The following is a 21,540-nucleotide window of genomic DNA, read 5'->3' on the forward strand; positions in this document are numbered from 1 at the left end:
AAGCTGGTTAGGATTGCAGGTGCTTAGTTCTCTTTCTCCCTTTCTTCTGCCATCTACATGTAGAATGAGTTTTCTCTCCTCCTCTAACCCAATCTAGAAATTTCACAGCGGTCATACCCAGAGATCCAAACGGTGATTCCGAATCCTGTCAAACTGACACTCAAGGTTCATCCCTGTCTAAGCGATCTTTTCACCATGGTTTATTCTAGCTTTTGTCTTTTCCTCATGGTATCGCATGGGCATTTTCATGCATGTAATATTAAGGATCAAAGTCTGGGCTCACAGATGCTAGATACAGACCAGCACTGAGCTCCACCCCCCAACCCAAAATAAACCGTAAAATAATCTCATCAGTAGCTATAGAAATCTTGATGAGTTTTTATAGGACTTGCCTTGAGCCTGTGAATCACTGTAGGGAGAATTGACCGTTTCTCCCAGTGAATGTTTCAACTGCTGAGTATAGGAGATGGCGTTTCACCTCCTTCAGCTCCAACTCATTTTTACCACACCTGCCCTGTCTACACTTTGTTACATTTTTTTTTTATCTGTAAGACAAGATTTGTTTGTTTGTATCTAAGGACTTAAAGTACATAAAATTTGGTTTGTTTGTATCTATGTACTTAAAGTACCACAATTCTAGTGGTGTTACAGTTTTAATTAAACTATGTGTTTAATCTTCTTTTTGCAATATAAATTTCAGTGGAGTCAGCAAGATGGGTGAAGGCACTTGCCACCAAGAAAGCGAGGTCCAGCTCCTGCAAGGTGTCCTCTGACCTGCACACACACACTATGGCATGTACACATACACAATATATGATACAATATGTAATGTACACATTACAATATATAAACATCTTGAAAGTTCAATGGAGTTTTGCATTGTTTTGTTTTGAAACAAGGTTTCCTATAACCTAGATCCAGACTGGAAACTCGAGATGGAGTCAAGGATGCCCTTAAAATCCTAACCCTGCCTCCTCCCAAATGTTGGTCTTATGGTTATATCCTACCACGCTCAGGTTAAACTGTACTGGGGATTAAATTCAAGGCTCATGCATTCAAGCCGAGCATTTGATCACCAGAACCACTTCCTCAGCTGCCTCCTGGCGCTTTACCTGTGGAGCCTCTGTTCCCGTCACATGCCAATCTTGCTTTGTTTTTCTAGATTTTTGTGCGTCCCTTTGGATTTTCTATGAAGCCATGGCATTTGGAAACAAGATGTGTGTGTTCCTTTCCTACGTGTGTGGTCTTCATTTCCTTGGCCAGGCTGTGTAATTGTCAAGAACCTGAGCCCTGTGTGGAATGATGATGGAGAGTGCTATGTGAGGAGGCCACTGCTTACCAAGGGGATACCTTCATGTGTTTTTTCTACTATATGTGAAGGAAGCTGGGGGGTTTAGAAAAACACACTCATGAAGCTTACAAAGTCCTACTGTAGTATTTTCTTCCTGATGGGGATGAATTTGTCAAATGTGTTTGCATCATTTGATAGAATCATGTGACTCTCTTTAGTCTGGGTCACATTCTTGTGATGAGCCCATTCGATCATCATACACGTACGATTGCTGAATCTTGTTTACTAATACTCTCTTGAAGATTTCTGCTTCTATGTTCATGAGAAGTATTAGCTTCTAGCTTTCTTATCTCTCTCTTCTTCTCCATCCCTCTCTCCCCCTCTGTGTGTCTGTGTGAGGGGGGTGGGAGAGTGGGTATGTGAATGTTGTGTGGGTGTGTTTGTGTATCTGTGTGGGCGTGGTATGGAGAGTTATGCATGTACACAGTTGTGGCATTGTCTCCATATGATTTGGGCACTCTTTCTGGATTCTTTTCAATATATATTCAGGCGTCGTTTATGCAAACAGAAGTCTAGTTCAAATAGGAGAAAGGTAAACTCAGTAAGACATTAAAATGAGTCTAAAATACTACTTGAGAGAAATAACATCTTCGCTTCTTTTTATGGTTTTGTTTGGCATGATTGTACTTATGACTGGGGCACAGTTTGGTGCTCCCATACATGGCATAATGATTAGATCAGGGAGCTGACCGTTGCCACCTTCACAAACCCTGCATTCAAGTCCTGCCTCTGCTTCAAGGTGCACATTGCTGCTAGATGAGATCACTCCCCTGTGCTACAAAAATGAGGTTCTGGCCTTCCTTCCTGGTCTCGACTTTGACCTCTCTGCAACCTCTCCTCATCCCCCACACAGCCCTGCCCCAACCTCTGTGAGATGTCCGACTGGGCATCTGGTTTCTGTCAACTGGGCATGATGTCCTTCCACCCCATCCGCCCTACCCTATCAGAGAGAATCCTATTCTTTACACCACTGCACAGTGCACATTTATAGCTATGTGCCACATTTTCTTTATGAATGTATCCATTTTTAAGCACCTAGTCTGATTCTACATCAAAACTATTATTAAAAACAAAACAAACAAACAAAAAACCCCACTATGGTAAACACACGGGTTTTTGTGCAAATTTTTGGTGCGTACCTCTTTAGCAAATCACTTTTTCTCTTAAGATACGCCAAAAGACAATGCTGAGAGATGACTCAGTGACTAAGAGGATATTGCTCTTACAGAGGACATGAGTTCAGTTCCCAACATGCACATTGGGTGGCTAAGAGTGCAGGAATCTAAGGCCTCTGGCTTCTGCGGGCACCCATACACACATAGAAATTACAATGAAGAGGCACAACATTGAAACATAGGGTGATAATAAGACATCACGTTTATGTCCAAGCCTGGTTTCCTTTGCACTGGTGCCTGCGCTGGCCTGCTGGGCACATACATGGTGAATCTGAATGTTTCAGGGGCCTCTGCACTCTTTCCCTCAAAGTCTCACAAGCAGACACCCCCTCAGTCAGGGCACCTTACCCCATATCCCTGCCAGGGTTCCATTGCTTTTAGATAAACAATTCAATTCATAAATCTGTAATGAAAGTATTTCCCCTCCCAAAAATTATCAAAATTTAACAGAATTATTTTAATTAGAGCATACATTACATCAATATAATTTGAAGGGATCTATGTACCAAGTAATTTAATAAAATCTTTAAATCAGTAAGATGATCATCCTAAGGTCTGTTTTCAGCTTTTACGCAGGCAGTTTTTATTTCAGAATTTAATTTTACGGATGACTTTTCTGTCCTTGATCCCAGGATTCCATTCTATATGGAAAACCTTACATGAAAACCAGTGTGCCTGATCTCAGATCTCCCCCGCCGGTGACGGAAAAAGATGTGTGCGCTCATTCCAAAGTTTCACAGAGCTTCATATTTGTGTGACTTTCTTTGAATAATATTTATTCATTATACATATACAGATGATAAAAGGATAAATTATATATAATATATAACTTTTTAAAGTCACTTTTTGTCTTAAAAAAATCGGAAGTAATGCCCAAGTAGACTATGAGTATGTTAAGTATTTAAAAGCAGTTTGAGAGACCACGTCAAACTAATAAAACAACAGAAGATTCCCTTATAACATCTATGACTTTCCTAGCCATAGGCTTTTGACCAGATTTATAACATCAGGCAATGATTTTTACCCATGGGGCAGACCTCAAATTGAATCAGAAAAGCAGAGTTGGCTGTATGTGTGCTCCTGTGTCTATGCACATGTGTGCACATACATATAAGTGCCAGAGGTCCACATGCCTTCCTCCATCACTCTCCAACTTATTTTCTAGTCCATGGTCTTTCACTGAAACTGCAGCTCTGATTTGGTGGACTGGCTGGCCAGTGAGTCCGGGTAATCATCCTGTCTCTCCTGAGGTGGGCTCACGGGAGCCTGCCACCATGTTGGAGTGGATACTGAGGATCAGACTCTAATCCTCAGCAGCGAGCTCTTTGCTGAGCTATCTCTGAGGTACTGTGTTTTCATTTCATTTTTATTTTTTTATGCCAGCTAATCAGTGTGAGTTCACTTTATCACTGAGTCATGGACACAGACAAAATGATTATGCTTATGAACTTACGGCAATACATGGGAATCTAAAGTGTCTGTAAATTATCACTCATAATACACCCCCTCCCCCATAACCACAGGAACCAAAGTGCCTCTCACAGCAGAGTTCGATGGAGTTTCCTGTATTTGGTTCGTAGAAAAGGACTCGTTTCTCCTGCTCCAACGCTGTTCTCCTTTTACAGGATTCAAGCCAAAACTCGAGAATTTAGGGAGCGGCAAGCTCGAGAGCGCGACTATGCTGAAATCCAAGATTTCCATCGAACATTTGGCTGTGATGACGAGTTGCTGTATGGGGGCATGTCATCCTATGATGGCTGCCTGGCTCTCAATGCCAGACCCCAGAGCCCAAGAGAAGGTCACCTGATGGACACTTTGTATGCACAAGTAAAGAAACCTCGGAGCTCCAAACCTGGGGACAGGTAGGTGCTGGCAGTCACGGCTTTGCGTCTGTGTCAGCTATCTGCTGGTTCTGGACGAGGGAGAAGATTGCAAGTGCCCACTGTGAAATGCTGGTTATTAGCAGCCTTTAAAAAGCCATTATGTCTAAAGCTATCGAGTTGACACAAATCAATGGCTAATAGAGCAGCAAGAAGTTTTGATTGCTTTCCTAACAGTTCCAGGCTAGCTCGCCCTGCTCTTCCTGACCTTTTGACTTGAGGACCTGTCTCAGCTCAGATCACAGTCAAGCTCAAATGTAAGCTGTGTGTTCTCTTCTTGCTAGAAGGGCTTCTGGATGAGATAATTAAATGCAGGGACATACGCTTGGATTATGACTTAGAAGGCCCACTTTTGGGGTGGCGTAATTTTTACACTGTGAAAGACTTAGTAAACATGAAATATAGTGCATCTATTCTACAAGAGGCTTGTTAGCCACCAGAACAGCAGACAGAATGCTGATTGTGTTGTAATGGTTCTCTCGTTATTTAAACATTTAACTGGATCTGTGAGTCTGTAAGCACTGGCATACACTTATTAAGGCTCTGTGTACTCTGGTGTCATTATTTCAAATGGCTATATACATATTTCTGATTTTAGCTGAAACAATCTTAGATGGATCTTTTCCCACCCCTCCCTTTATATACTCAAACACCATATGGAGTTTAGCTTTGAGGAGAATAATTCTCATTTCCTTTCATATCAAACACGTGCACACTATTGTCATAAACAATATGCCAATCGTGTTGTTAAAGTCGCTTATCGCTCTCTATGGCAGCTGGGCTCTGTAAATTATAAATGGTTTTACTTAAAAGCAGTGTTTCTGAAGCATTTATATGCATTAGGCTCGTCCGAGAGGCTTCTGAAACACTGGTTATTTTGATGCCGTAGATTGAGGGTGGAGTCCAAGAACTTAGTTTCAACAATCCCCTGACTGATGCTGGTCCTGCAGGTCGTGGCTTCTAAGTCCTCTGTATGACAGAGTTGGGGAGTCTGGTGGTATTTCCTTGCCACAACATTTGCAACAGTCCTTGCTTTACTAACTGACATAGAACCAGTAACAGAGTCATGCGAATACAGAAAGTAACTTCTGGCAATTACAGAAAGAAACATTGTTTTTAAAAGTAGCAGACAGGAACAACAGCTCCTGAGTGAGCGCATCCCAGGGAGGTTGTTCTGACCCTGCACCTTGTTGTGTTTACATTTTTCTTGATTATCTCAGAAAATCTATTTAACATTGACTATAAGGAGTGATTCCTCCAACACGAACACTTGGGGTCACTCCTGCCTCTTCCCTGTGTCCCCCAGAAGGCTCATGTGTGTATTAACAGATACACTCAGGAATGTCAGAACTCAAGAATGAAGTTGTCATTGGTGGCAGTGACATTTTCTTTAAAAGCTTTTTGTCTCATCTCTGCTGTGATTGTAGAAGCTGACTGCAGAAGGTTAAGTGCCATCTAACGGCATCCCTCTGAAGCTGCTTTCTTGAGAGAAAGGACACCAAAACAGTAGCGCTGCTTGCTAGTGACTCTCAGGGGTGGGGGTAGGGGAGGGACTAGAAAAAGATGGCCAAAGACTTACTGATGGCAGATAAACTAATTATCTGCACATCTCTGTCACCAAATTGAGAATCAGGAAAACAGGGAAAGGGCCTACAGCAGTTATAGTCAGAGAGGACAGCCCCCCCACCCGCCCCCTGCTCATCATTGCCACAAACAACTGCTCTAAACCCCTGGGCTCCAAGAGTTGAAATCTAACCTGAGGCCTTCTGCCAGTCCTTAAATGGGATTATCATATTCAGATTGTTCCCCATGCCTACTTGCAGCATCTAGTAGTCTCCTTTGACCTATTGTGCTAATCCTGGTCTGAAACAGGCCCCTGGCTCCTGCCCACCCACAGTCTACTTCACAGGGAGGAGTCTTGCCAAGCAGTAAGCATTTCTGAATCACACCTTTGACACTGCTTTCTTCCAAGTCCCTTAGCTTTACCAGGAGGGCCATGATTTATTTTTTGCAGGGAAAACAAAAGATCACAGACACTTGCTAATCCTTTAATGCTACCTTCGCAGAGAATAAGATATCCATTAATGACTAATGGTGTTGCTACTTTTAGAAATGGCCTTCTTTCCTGCCTGCCAAGCTCTTTCTCATCCACCTGTTAGTGAACATGGATTTGCTTGGGAGCACGGCATCTCCCATTGTCTTTCTTGTTTCTATAGAAAAGCTGTTCTCTCTTGGGTAGTGTAGAAGCGGTTTTGTGAGAAAAGGCGATCTCTTGCTACTGCTCTGCCGCTGTAAATTGTTATAGTTATATTACTTAAATGCATATAAAGAGAAAATGGGACTGAACTCCTGTGTAGGACCACCATATATCGAATGAAACCTCAGTCTTTGCAAAGTTAGACACAAACAAAACGACAAGCCTATTGCATTGCCGTGAACTGTGTTAACATGGCCAATAACATTTTTTTTTCATTGTTTTACTTTATTAGTACAATGTGGCCCAAACCAATAGACACATTGGGTCTGATGGTGCACACTTCCTACTGCCCAGGCGGAAGTGCTGATTCAATTCATCCATCCCTTTCTCCTGATTCCTTCAGCGCTCTTGTGAATTTGTGGCCCGAGACCTTTGGCTCAAGTATCGTATTGACAAATCAGTTTTCCATTATCCTTAAGTTGAGACATTTCCTGGTCTCTTTCTGTTTGTAAAGTGAAATTCAGACAGTAATTTTTATTTAACGTGCCTGCAAGGTAGTCTAGAATATGCCTACGTGAACTTAAAAAAGTAATCATTCTGATGGAAATATGAACCTTAAGGCTACCTAGACAGGAACTTCCTCCGGTGAATAATGAACAGATGCTTGTTGACTGACTAAATGTCACCAAAGTTTGCAATGGTTATCTGTTGAACTTTGCTATGCAAATCGCTGCGTTTCTGGGGGACACAGGCACTGCCGATGCTCTGAAATGCACTTCTCAGACTTCCTTTGTTCAGTTGAAAAGAAGCCATCCTCAGAACTCATTTGCTCAAACATTTTGATGGCTTTCATAGCCAGAAGTGTAGAAGCAACATGTAAAATACATTAAAAGCGTCACAGTTGGGAACACTTTCCCAGCTCTACATACTGTGTGTACAGTGGCTTCCTAGGAGGTGTACTTATGTCCTGAAATGCACTTGTGCCCCTTTAAGTGGGTCTGTAGGTGAATTCGTGCCCTTGTGCATGCCCTAGTCACCTTCCCTTTTCTGCCGTTTGGTTTTGTGCGGTGTTCATTCCACCAGTGTTTACTGCATGCCTGACTGAATCTGCACATGTGCTAGTTCCCGATTACATGCTATAGTCATGGTACCACCTTCTAGTCTTTATGTCCTTGGTAACAGTTTTATTTTTCACATTAGACACATGCTAAGTAGGCAGACCCTAATCTGTCTTCTACATGAATAATTGGGCTTAAATTTACCGTAATATTAATATGCTTCTTATTTAGTCTAGGGACTTTGAAGGTTTAGGCATGGCCAGTGGTTCATTAATTTTGAATTTCCCTGGTTAAGAAAACTTCTTCTGATGGCTGGAGTGTCTTGGTTGGCTAAGAACCCTGTGCTGGATGCAGCACATATGACATAATTCTATCCTTCTCTGCACTCTGGAAGATATCACCAGTTGCCTACCTTTTCCTTTCCATTTTGGAACAAATCCTTGTTTTACTCTGATAGGTAAGCGACAAGCTTAACATTTCAACCTCTTAGATTCCCTGTGACTCATGCGACAGAATTATAACTAGTAAACATTGGAAGCAGCTGGACAGGTGGGACCTCCTGTAAAGGTTGTTTTTACCTGATTTGGGAATCCTGTGATGGAGGCTCTTTCTAGCACATCTGAACTATGAGGCTACGTGGATTTACTTTTTAGTGTTTCCTTTTTTTTCTGCCAGGATCTTGGCTAGGTGCTCTAGGTTTGGCTTTACTTGAGAAGACCGAAGGGAAAGCTACATGAAAGTATTTCCGGTCCTAACTTGCCCAGCCTGGCTCCTTGTTGACTTACAAAAAATAATCAATCTTGCTGCTTAAGTTGCTACCTTGACATTTCTTTTTCAAGCGGCTGGACACTAGGTTGGATATAAGGAACCGTGTACAGAAGTGCTCAGAGAGAAGCCCTGCTTTCCTCCTGCCCTCCTCCTACCCTCCTCTTCCTCACTTCCTCTCTCTTACCCCTTGCCTGTCTCCTCTCCCCTGCTCCTCCTCCTCCTTTTTAAAGACATAATCTTATGTATTCCAGGCTGACCTAAAACTCACTGTGTACTCAAGTCTGTCCTTGAGCTTCTCATCCTCCTGCCCACACCCCAGTGCTGAGACTACCTGATTCATGCCACATTTTACCAACTGAATGTTGGCCGGCAGAAATACCCTGTAGCTGTTGAAGGCTCTTTTAGACCCTAACTCCCATACTATAGTATCCATATACTATAACGTCGGAGGCAGTTGAGGTCATGAACTTCATCTATGGCACCAGGCTTTCCTGGGTTTGGTTCTGTGCTCTTTCCTCATGAGCCGTGCCTTCTGGTTCCTTCCCTTCACCTGTGAAATGGGCTATCACTGGCATTTGCCCAGAAGGCTTGGGAAAGGTTTGCTCTGTTAATAGCAAGTTAAGTGCTTAGCCCTGTGCCCCGTGCACCATAAACACTGTTTCAGAATTTGTGTTATAATTGTTATCTACACGATGGGCTTTTACTCTCAAGGAACCACATTGTCTCCACATGGACACTGAAAGCAGTGGATGAATTGAATGAATATAACTGAGGGATGACAGCTGGTAACTGTTTCCTTCAAAAATAGAAACTTAAAGGATAGGTACCCCTGACTCATTGGTAAGTTGGATGTGGGGTGGCAAATTTCAGTTAGAGTCTCTCAGTCAGTTTCAGTTTGTTTGTGAGAGTCTTCACTTTGTGATTTTCTGTGGAATCCATCTCTAGTCTTCATGGTCTCTTCATGGAATGCCTAGTAATACCTTACCTCTGAGTTTTTAACAACTGTTCAAGCTCCACTTGTCTCTAGACATTTCTGTCTACATTAGGTAGGCCCCCAGGGGAGCTAGCAGCAGGACCCATGATTGTAACTGTCAGAGATAGACTGTAGTCTAGGGCTGAAACAACTTCCATCAGCTGGTGTAGTAAAGGCTTGATTCCCAATCCATGGAATCCAGGCCAAGGCGCAGCTGGGAGTGAATCCCTGAGAGGATTGTGGGACCTTGGGCTTTTACTCTCTTTGCTTTCTGTCCTCCAGGTAGTAAGTTGCTATTCACCTGCACAATGGAAAATGCCAGTTTTAAAAGAAAGGCAAGGTGAGAGGTTGAGACAAGGTCTCACATATCCCAGGCTGACCTCAAACTAAGTGAGCATCCAATCATGATTTTGAACGTGTCAGCCACCTGCCTTTACCTTCCAAATGTTGGGCATGTGCCACCAGGTCCAACTTATGCAAGTACCGGGAACAGAACCCAGGGTTTTTGTATGCTGGGCGAGAACTCTACCAAATGAGCTATACCTGCAGCTCTCTATATACCGCATACCGTTGCCTTTGTACAGAGAAAACCTTTTTACAAACTGATAACCGAGGGATTTGTTTCACTACTGCCAAGCTGCCATGTAGGCTGTGTTCTAGAACAGCTGTCAAATTTTAGGGTGTGCACAGAGAACCCAGAGGACCCCTCCCATCTCACCATGAACAGTATAAAAGGTTTACTTTTCAAAGTGGGACCTGTTCCCAGAACTGACTGGGAAGGAGGACTATAACCCCCCCAGTAAATGAACCCACTGCAACAACCTCTCCCAGGAATGCTGATCTCATAGGAATTCTGATCTTATAGGCCTGCCTAATCACTGTTTAACCCAGTTGTACCAGGTTTACTGGTGAGCCTTGTGGCTTTTTGGTGTTACAAGTTTCTCAACTGTTATACCCTGGTGAAGAAGAGTGTCCTAGTTAGGGTTTCTGTTGGTGTGATAAAACACCATGAGTGAGAGAAACTTGGTAAGGAAAGGGATTATCTGGATTATACTTCTGGGTAACAGTCCGTCACTGAGGGAAGTCAAGCCAGGAACCTGGAGGCAGAAGCTGATGCAGAGGCCATGGAGGAGTGCTGCTTATGGCTTACTCCCCATCGCTTGCTCAGCCTGCTTCTTTATAGTACCCGGGCCACCAGAGGTAAGGCTCTACCCACAGTGAGCCAGGACCTCCCAGGTCAGAACACTCCCTAGTGCCTGTAACTGACTTATCCAAATTGGGAACACGAATTACCTGAGCTATCAAAAGGAAAAACATGCATGGGTCTCTGGCATGAGCTAGTGTCACTAGTATCTGTTAATTGTAAAGCTGTGAGGGAGCCATCATCATCACCGGATACAGCCCATCCCACTTGGAGTTCACCTTGACTAAACCATTTTATTAAGCCCCAGTCTTGCATTTGGGATGCTATCCCTGTACTTCACGCATTGTTTCTTAACAATTGTTTCTTCTCTTACAAGTTACACAGTCCCAGGTAGGAAGTTTAGAGTGCTCTGAATCGTAGCAGAGATCTGCTGTTCAGTAAGCCGTGGTCAGTAACGAATTTTTATTTACTTGGGGACACCATGCGTTCTGCTTTTGTATTCAGATACTGAACTCCGCTGAGGCAGCTCCAGTGGACTTTTGCTTACTGTCATCATGAAATCATTTGCCACCAAAAAATGCATTGTCCTCAAATATAATTGAAATAAAGCAGGAACTATGCTGTTACAAATCTAAATGCAGGAAAATAGTAGGCTAGACTCCCTGAGCTTGCCTAGGACGCCTTAATGGAAGCATAAATACCATAATCATGTGCATTTTGCATGCATTTTACCATGAAGGGGAAAATGCCAGTTTTAAAAGAAAAGACCTTTGTGAACTTATTCCCCACTCCCCACTAAAACTGGAATCCTGTTGAGTCAAAAAGAAGTCTGGCAGGCACAGAACAAAACTAATTTTCTGAGATACAGGCAGTTATTAGACGTGTGCCCTTTGGAAAATGTTGGGTCATATAGCAAAATCGCCTTCGCTATTCAAAAAGTCAAATGGTACTTCACCTCCGCTCACCATCGTTTATCTCTGCTTTTCCTGAAATGTGAGAAGGTAGTCCCAGAAAGGGGTGAAAACTGCCAGCAAGTCTGTAGGGGGCCATCGGACCCGGGCCTGTGCCTACAGAGGGTCTGTACTACCACCACCTGCTTATTTCTGACGCTGGCTGCTCCTTTAGTTCTATCCTCTGCCTGTGCTCTCAACTGTACCACTCAAGTCAACTTCTTCCTCCACTCTGGGGAGAGGACCTACCCACACCTGCACCTGATTTATTCCTGCTGCTTGGTTGCTGAAGGCTAGCAGCCTTCATTCCCAGTCAGCTCTGGGAAACCAATGTCCTATACTGTCACCAGCGTCTTCTCCTGGGGACAGAACCTTTCTGCTGTAGCACATCACAGGTACCCGTCAGTTTGCCAAGCTAAGGCATTCTGAGTCCCTTTCCCTTCTGTAGCACTGCCTCAGTGGCCATTAGGAATCTCTCAGCGTTCTCCTTGTTCTCTGTGTCTCCAGTCTTGCTCTTGACAAGTCCCTACTTCAACCACTACCTGGGGTTTTGAACCTAAAATAAAATCTAACTATGCCTTGCCTTTATTTGAGACTATTCTGTAGCTTATTCCCAAAATGTAACCTATTGCCCTTAGCATGGGGCATTGGCTTCCCCAGTGTCTTAGTTAGGGTTTTACTGCTGTGAACAGACACCATGACCAAGGCAAGTCTTATAAAAGACAACATTTAATTGGGGCTGGCTTATGGGTTCAAAGATTCAATCAAGTATCCTCAGGAGCATGGCAGCATCCAGGCAACCATGGTGCAGGCGGAACCTTCTTATTCTGAAAGCTGCTAGTGGAAGAATGACTTCCAGGCAGCTAGAGTGAGGGTGTTAAAGCCACATCCATAGTGACACACCTATTCTAACAAGGCCACATAGTACCACTCCCTGGCCAAGCATATTCTAACCATGACCCCCCAGCTTCCAGGTTCAGGCCCCTCTCCTGTCATATCGTATTGATTCCTTCTCTTTACTAACTTATTATCTCTACCTGGCCTCTTTGGTCCCAGAAAAATGACTAAGAATAAATGCATAGGCTGTAACCTTTGGCTTGTTCCCCAACTAGCTTGTAACTTATATAACCCGTTTATGCTAGTCTATGTTTGCTGCATGGTTGGTTACCAGTCCCCAGCTTCATGAGTCCAACTTCCTCAGAGTTTAGGGCAAATCTCCCACTCTTGAATCTTTCCCAGAATCCCCTCTCTCTTTCTGCTGGATACCCCACCTTTTATTTCTGGCCTCTGCTAATAGGCCTACAGCTTTTTTATTGAAAGGTGATGCTTCCACATAGCACATAAGAGATTCTCTCTACAATTAAAAGTGTAAAAGTGTGAACCTAATCACAGTTAGGTACACAGGCTGGCTACATGGCTTTTCGGTGTTGCAAGTTCCACAGTGGTTATATTTTGGTGAAGAAGAGTGTCCTAGTTTGGGTTTCTGTTGGTTTGATAAAACACCATGACTGAAGGAACGTTGGGAAGGAAAGGGATTATTCGGTTTATAGTTCCAGGTAGCAGTCCATCGCTGAGGAAAGTCAAGTCAAGAAACTGGAGGCAGGCACTAACGCAGAGGCCATGGAGGAGTACGGCTTACAGGTTTTCTCCCCATAGCTTACTCAGCCTGCTTTCTTATAAAATTCACCACCATCATCCCAGGGGGTGGTACTGCCCACCGTGAGCTGGGCTCTCCCGTATCAGTCACCAGTCAAGAAATGCACCACTGGCTTGCCATTAGCTAGTCTGGTGGGGAAATTTTCTCAATTGCTTGTTCCCTCTTCTAAAATGACTCTCGCTTGTGTCAACCTGACCTGAAACTAGCCAGCACACAAAGTGAGCCGCTCCCGTTCACCACGCTGCCCATTACAGTTAGAGATCCTGCAATTAGAACAAAGGCTGAGGTGACACAAACAGCCCAACAGATGAAACTGCGAAAGTAATGGAGCCATAAATAAGGTCATGGCTAATCTTAAAGACGTTTTGTTTAATTCTTTTTGTTGATTAGCGTTGCCCGAAACCACAATTTGTTTGTAAAAGTAATCTGGGGTGGGGGGTGGGGGTTGATTATTTATATATTTATTTCTGCCTGAGGGAATACTTAGATATTCTACAGAAATGTGGGGCTAAATGAGAACTATTTTAGACTTTGGTAATCATCAGTAAATTGCCCCCAGCAGAGTGTGCTCATTCGGTCTTAATGTCTTTCTTGTCACAGGGCCCTGAACTTGTGGGACTTTGGTGATGAGCTATCACTGCTGCTGTGGCCAAAGTCTACTCCGTCTGTGTGGCACAGTGTGTTACTTTAGTGTCTTGCACATCTTAGCACCCCACTTCCCATGCACTGTGGTACAAAAAGCCATCTTTCTCTTTCTGGCTACCCCATTTCCCCATCCCTTCTACAATTCAAACTTGAGGCTTTAAGTGCCAGTCTTATTGGTATTTAGTGATGTTGGGCTGCTGTCACTTCCTCTTTTGCTCCTGCATAAGGATGGAATATCAGTCTACTATTAATATAAATTCATGAGGATTTATGTGGAGCCCTGTGGTGAGATGCATTTTCAGCTTCTTGGGAGACTTTATCGAGCCCTGAATCCACAATCCATTTTTAAATTAACTCCCCAGATGTTCCAGGGCCCTTCCTTGGGCACTGAAGTCCTCCCATGGATGTTTGATTACCCTGCAACTCCTTCTTCACTCTTTCCTTTTCCATGATCTCTTCACTAGCCGATCCCATGTGTCTGAAATAATAGCACTAATTGATTTAAAAGGAGGTTTTTCTTTTCTAATTAAAGAAATAGCTAAGTTGTCCATCGCTTCTTTCACCCAGCCTGTATACATGAAGATGTGGAAAGAAAGGAACTTCCTAGACTGTTACAGGACAGATAAATAGAAATTATCTGAAGATACATTTTGATACATTATATAAAACAGACTCAAATGTTAAAAAAATGAATATATGTTAGTGTGTAGAAATGTTCCTTTTCTTTTTTGAGACAGGGTCTTATGTAGTCCCAGCTGACCTTAAACTAGCTATATAGCCAAGAATAACCTTGAACTCCTGAACCTCCTGCTTCTACCTCCCAATTGCTAGGAATACATTAACTACTTTGCCTAGTTTATGAGGTGGGGGTGAGGGATCAAATCCAGGCCTTTGTACATGCTATGAAGACCCTGTATTTACTGGCTTACATCTCCAACCCCAGAAATATATGTTCACACAATTAACATTTTTAAAGGGAATTTTGCGTATAGCTTTGCCTTTTGTAATCATTTTTATCCCTCAGTCTTTAAATGAACTGTGTTACTGAGTCCTCAGGGACATAGCAGTGCTCCCCTACTGTGATGGTTTATTGGTTGTCAACTCAACAGGATCTAGAATCACTCCCCCGATGAATCTTCGGGGCATGTCTGTGAGGTATTATCTAGATTAGGTTAAATGGGGAGGGAAGACCCCGAGGTAAACGTGGTTGGTGCTGTAGTCTGGGCTTTGGTAGCAGATGTGTTACAAGGAGAAGTCAAAGGGAGCACCAACATTGTCCCTCTTTGCTTTCTGACTATAGATACAATGTAACTATGTCTAAGGCTCCTGCTGCCATTAGATCCACATGTGGTAGGCTGCGCTCTTAAATAGTGAGCCTAAATAAACCCCTCCTTCTTTAAGCTGCTTTCTTTTCTTTTCTTTTTTCTTTCTTTCTTTTTTTTCCCCCACAGCAAAGTACACTAACATAACTAAAACCCACATAAAATACCTGAGGATCATAGAATTGTCTCCAGAGAAATTTACCTTTCACTACACATACAAACCATAGGTGTGTAGTAGGCAAAAGGGCAAGGGCTTACACACAGGTTCTCATTTTTCCATCACTTTACTGGCATTCCTGATGACCTCACCAGAGAAACCTGCTGGTCATATCCAGCTCAGGGGCAGGTAACCTCACTAAGACATGGATCCTGTCTGAGTTTGGAGCAAAAGAGACAACCAAGTATGACTTCAAACAAAACTGTTTACAAACAGTACAAATGATGCAAAAGCATTAGGTTTCTGACAGGGTAAGTTTACCTAGAGCATTGTGTCTCCAGTCTCAAGTCCTGAAGTTGGGAGGTCGCAGCTGGTAACATGAGTTTAAACAATGACTTTGTAACAGAAACTGACGCTGACCAAGGATAGACTGGTTTCTAATGATCCTTTTGTCTCCTTCCTTCCTTTGTCCTGTACATTTAAGCTCTGGGATTATTTAAAGGCTTCAATGCTTTGAACAAGCCCAAACTCTACGGCTTAGCTGAGAATTCCTGGAGATCAAGGCAGCTCTTAAAATGCTATTCTTTCCTGGCCTCTTGCCAATAATTATGGATGGCAATGTAGACAGGAATGAATAAGAACTGCAAATAACTACATAATTCATGTACATTGTAGGTAATAGAGGATTTTTTTGAGGATGTATTTGAAATGGCATGAGACGGGCTTGGGTGTAAGGATGAGTAGACTTGTATCCTAGCACAGAGTTGGGGGTAAGGATGAGGAGACTTGTATCCTAGCACAGAATTGGGTTTAAGGATGGGTAGACTTGTATCCTAGCACAGAGTTGGGGGTAAGGATGGGCAGACTTGTATCCTTGCATAAAGATGCACATTTTCAATGTGTCTTTCAACTGAACCTTCAGTATTTGGTTTTTCCTTTCTTCCCCGCCTCCCCACACACACCCCCAATTCATTAGTGTAGCCAGAGTGCTTTCTAAGTTCTTCTCTCTTGGTGTCAAGTTGGACCACAGGGTTCAGTATGACAATAGGAGATGCAAAAGCAGGTTGACCCAGTGGCAGAAGCCTGGCTTTCTAAGAGTGTGGGATGCCTGGGCTGCGTCCTCAGTGGAGGAAAGCTATTCTATATATGGGAATGGGGCTGAGTTTTGACTGGAAGGCATCTAATTGAAGTGAAAAATTCAGATCACCCTGGTGTTTGTCGGGTTTCCATGTCCGTGACGGATAAACAAACAGATCATCAGCTTAAAAATGAGAAGAGGTTAATCTGGCCCTCAGCTTTTGAAGCTTCAGACAGTAACTGGGGAGACCTAGTGCTTTTAAGCCACTGTGAGAGACCCTCATCTCATGTCAGGAGGGCAAGGATAACCACACTACTTACCTCATAGCTGGGTGTGGAGCAATAAGAGGGGCTAAAGGTTGCCCTGGTGGCACTGTCTAAGACAAACTCCCAGTGAACGGACCCTCCTCTGAGAGATTGCAATACTTCCCAGCAAGACCATGGGCTGGAGACCACGCCTTTTAGGATGTGGCCCTTGGATGACGCTCACCCAAACTGCTGCTCCATTGCTGTTCAGCTAGGCTGACTGGCTAGTGAGGTCCAGGATCCTCCAGTTGCCACCTTCCCCGTCCAGGCATGTAGTTCCCTCCACCATATCCAAATTTCACGTGGGTGCTAGGGATCTGAACTCAGGACTGACAAGCACCTTACCAACTGAGCTCAGATTGAAAAATAAAACAAAACTGTCTTTCATCTTTTACTGTCCCTCTTCTCTTCCTCCTTCTCTTCCTCTTCCTTCTCCCACCTCCCCATCTCTCCTTCACCATCACAACTATCACTACCTCCTCTTCTTCCTCATCTTCTTCCTCCTCTTCCTCCTCCTCCTCTTCTTCTTCCTCCTCCTCCTCTTCTTCCTCCTCCTCCTCTTCTTCCTCCTTCTCCCCTTCCCATCCCTCCTCCACCATCACAACCACAACTACCGCTACCTTCTCCTCCTCTTCCTTCTTCTTTCCAGTTCTTGTTTTAGAGAACAGCAGTTTGAATCTTACAGTAAGTAGTGTTAACCTTGTTAACAGACAGGTTCGATATCCAACACTCTGCCCTGTTTGTAACTAATCCTGATGTGAGCTAACTTTTTTTTAAATTTTTTATTAGATATATTTCTTTACTTACGTTTCAAATGTTATTCCCCGTCCCTGTTTCCTGTCCATAAGCCCCCATTCCCTCGCTTCACCCTCCCCCATACGGGTATTCCCTCTATACAGCCCCCTTACTGCCTCCCCATATGCCCCTGCACGGGGGGGGGTCCAACCTTGGCAGGACCAAGGGCTTCCCCTTCCACTGTTGCCCCAACAAGGCTATTCTCTGCTATATATGCAGTTGGAGCCCTGGGTCAGTCCACGTATAGTTTTTTGGTAGTGGTTTAGTCCCTGGAAGCTCTGGTTGGTTGGCATTGTTGTTTTTATGGGGTCGCAAGCTCCTTCAACTCTTTCAATACTTCCTCTAATTCCTCCCAGTGAGCTAACTTTTTGTTGTGTTTTTTTTTTTTTTTTTCTTTTCCGGAGCTGGGGACCGAACCCAGGGCCTTGCGGTTGCTAGGCAAGCGCTCTACCACTGAGCTAAACCCCCAACCCCGTGAGCTAACTTTTTAAAAGGGGTAAACGGCTCTCTGGTTATTTGCTGAGACTTCCTTTACTGCTAGTATCCCTTCCCGACTTTCATGTCTTGTCCATTCTTGAAAATCTTTAACCATCAAGGGGCTTCCAGTGCTGCACGTGTACATGCCTGTGGGTTTCAAGAACCTATGCTGGCAAAGAGCAGAAATTATTATTAAATCAACATTCCCGCTGTCTGCGGACACTGCTAATGAATCCCAGTGTCAGGGGAGGATCCAGGGCCGACACACGTGGAAGCCATCCCTGCCTTCTCCTCAGCGCTGGAGAGATCAGCATGTGCAGCCCTGGATACGCTTCTCAGGGACGAATGTCTCTCTTGGCTCTTTCTGGATCCTTCCCACGCTTGCTCCTTTCGACTGTACGAGTCTCCAAGTTTCCTGTTTGGATTTCCGCTGGAAAGCCTCCGAGACTCACAATGGGCAGAAGGGCAGCTGGTGAAGTTGCCAGGGAGACAAGGCAGGTGACAAGCCGGTGGGCCTTCAGATTCTGGGGTCACAAGAACTCATCCCTTGAGAAAGAAGAAGCCCAGGTGTTTTGACAGAAAATGCAACTTTCTCTAGAGCGCTCACCTGGAACATGATTGGCTGTCTGTGAGGGGCCATCTCTGTGGCCACAGCAGCATTGGGGGTGGGCAGGCAGATGCAGAAGACATTGTTTCAGGAAATGCAAATGACTTCCAACTGTGTGCTTGCCCACTCCCTGTCCACCTTCCATACATAGGGTTTCCTGCTAATATTTTGACATCACACCGTGCATGTGACATACTTCCACTGATTACCGTGTCCAGTGTGAATTAAGTTGCATTTAAAGCAGGGGTTTCTAAACTGCATTGTTCATTGTTATATTCTGACATCTATACGGCATTCACATATGTTTATATAAATTAAGAAATGAAGGTCAATGAGCTGGCTTTGGAGATTAAAAGCACTTGCCTACAAGATGTGCTGACGACCTGAGTTCAGTCTCCAGGACCCACAGATAGAAGGAAAGAACTGACTTCTGTCACTGTCCCTGACCTCAGCATGTCCACCGTAGTGTACACACACACACACACACACACACACACACACACACACACACACACAGGCTTCTGTAGTCTGATATGCATATAGCTGCTGCAAAGGGCCTGTTTTAGAAACGTAAACATTTTAATTGTTAAAGTCACCTTTTATACGTGCCTGCCTGCAATCTTAACTACTCGTGAGTCTGAGACCGGAGGGTCTCTAAAGCTCACGAGTTGGAAGTCAGTCTGGAAAACATAGCAAAGCCCTTTTGCTTATTAGGAGTTAATTTTGTAAGCGTCCTTGTCTGTGTGGAGCTTTCCTCACTGGCAGGAGATTGGATGTGATGATGCTTGACCGTGTGGTATGATGTGGTATGTTGTAGGTAATGAGTCCACATCCATGAACGGTGCCTGGAGGAGCTGTGGCTTGTCTCTAGACTGTCTCCCACAGGCTATGCGTTCATTGGCCTGAGGTGACATCGGGAACTGGGGGAAGTTAGATTTGGGCACACTCTTCCTCTCTCTTCTCCCAGTATTCCATGAGCTGGTCCAGCCTTCTCTGCTCTTTGCTCGTGCCGTGGAGTGCTTACAAGCCCAAAGGAAAGGGCTAGGGTTTCATATCACGCACTGAGGTAAATGGGACCCCCACCTCGTAAATGGGTTCTCTCAGGCTTTGAGTCACAGTGATGGCAAGCTGTCCGTTAAGGTCATTGGACAGCCGCCACCATCAGCAGCAGCACACAGTGTCTTCACTCTCGAGTTTTAAGGACATTTAGGAGTAAACTCATTGGCTGTGTTGATTGCTTTTGTCTGTGTTGTACGTGATAGCTCTTTGCATATTTTTAGCATCTTTCTTGTGTAAATGCTTGTTTTAGACTTTTCTGCTTTGAGTTTTTCTGAGACAATTGACGTCTGCTGCTCAGTACCAGTGTTGAAATACTCATTGCCCTGGACAGTTGATTGATCTCTGTAATTAGGAAGCAACATAGTCTGCAGTAATTAGGTATAGTCTTGAAGTTGAATAGCCTACAATTAATATCCAAAGCAGGCGGCTCAGGTGCACAGGATTTGGTGTTAGAGGACACCAGCAAAGGCTGCAGGATGGGCTGAGCAGTTTCTCCTGCACCCTGCAATGCTTCCTGCATGCAAGGCTTGCTCAAGTGTCTTCACCAGCTCCCTCCTGGAAGTGTGGAGTGGAGTGTTAGCTCTATGGTCTAGCTAAATAATATCAGCGTTGTAAATGCCTGGTGCATGACGATTACTCCACATAACATTGACTGTTAATAACTAGATAATAACCCACTATGGATACTTTTTCTTTGAAAAACAGGACAGGTTCTGGCTTGGACACAACACACGAAATATGAGAAGGCCACACTTTATTCTCATAACTATGTCTTTACTGCCACACTGGGTCCACTTGTGTGGGTGGGTTCAGCTGCCTTCGTGCCTTTAAATTAGACCCAGAACAAGCTAAACACCCGTCAAGGACTAAATGAATAGATATGGGTTGTTTTAATTAGCTAGGTGTGATTTAAAGGTTGCTGAAATCAAAAAGGCTTATTCATTTTTCATCAATAATCATTTGCCTTAATATTTCATTAGAACCTGCTGGCTTGCTGGCTTCCTTCTGGGCTTTGATTCATTGCAACTGCAGATAGCATTTCCTCCCTCTTTCCTCGTTCTGAACTGTATACTTTCATCTCCAAGACACTGTCAAGATGTTTCCAACATTCTACAGCCACTAATTGAGCATACTTAAAAAAAAAAAAATCTGTACTTTACTAAAGCTAAGAATTCTAGGCTCGCTTTCATTTCTCTCTCTCCCTCTCCCTCTCTCTCTCTCTCTCTCTCTCTCTCTCTCTCTCTCTCTCTCTCTCATGTGTATGTGTGTGTGTGTACACATATATCAGGAGTTCCTCCTCATCATTTGAATGGCTAATAATGTGTAAATTTTCCATCCCACATAAGAGTCAAGGCCAAGTCCTTTGTCATAAATGTCAATAGGGACTTGTGTTTGGACCCTGCCATCATTGGACAAAGAACCAAGCATCTTGTGTGTGACACTCTGGCTGAGATCTCACCCTGCACATGTGTCTGGCCTCATGAGCGGCCAGCTTGCCCATGTCCACTCGGATTGGAGCAGCTGCGTTGCCACCTACAGAGGCCCGTGCTGACAAAGGCAAGCTGAGAGATGGGTCTCAGAGTCCAGATGTCTGTCCAGTGTGGAACTTTCTTCTAGAATCAGGTGATCCTGTCGACAGTGCACTCAGAAACAGGGACCAGACAGGACATCTTGGCTAGGAGAAATCTAGCTGAGATGGCTTAAAGCCCCAGATTTCAAGTACTTTTTACAAAGTTCGTGGAAAGTGGTATCTCATGTTTGCTGAGAGCAACTAACCTAAAATATAGAACCACAGTGTAGACTGAAGTTCTGGCCAGCACTGACAGGAAGAGCAAGAAAATAAAATAGGCAAGAAAGTAAATACATGAACACTTCCCATTTCCTCCAGACTGACTGTGAAACACCCCGTGTCTTGATAGCTATGCTGACTGGTTTGTACAGA

The 21,540-nt window shown here is 44.0% G+C and overlaps 1 protein-coding gene across 1 annotated transcript in view; it reads left to right on the plus strand.

Annotated features, from left to right (window-relative positions):
- The window catches only part of Pard3 (par-3 family cell polarity regulator), a 546,246-nt gene that overhangs the window by 407,258 nt on the left and 117,448 nt on the right, over nt 1-21,540 (plus strand). The window contains 1 exon segment of the mRNA XM_032887697.1: nt 4,152-4,388. Coding sequence (XP_032743588.1) covers nt 4,152-4,388 — 237 coding nt within the window.

The sequence above is a fragment of the Rattus rattus genome, chromosome 17 (assembly GCF_011064425.1).
Source record: "Rattus rattus isolate New Zealand chromosome 17, Rrattus_CSIRO_v1, whole genome shotgun sequence".
Lineage (NCBI taxonomy): Eukaryota > Metazoa > Chordata > Mammalia > Rodentia > Muridae > Rattus > Rattus rattus.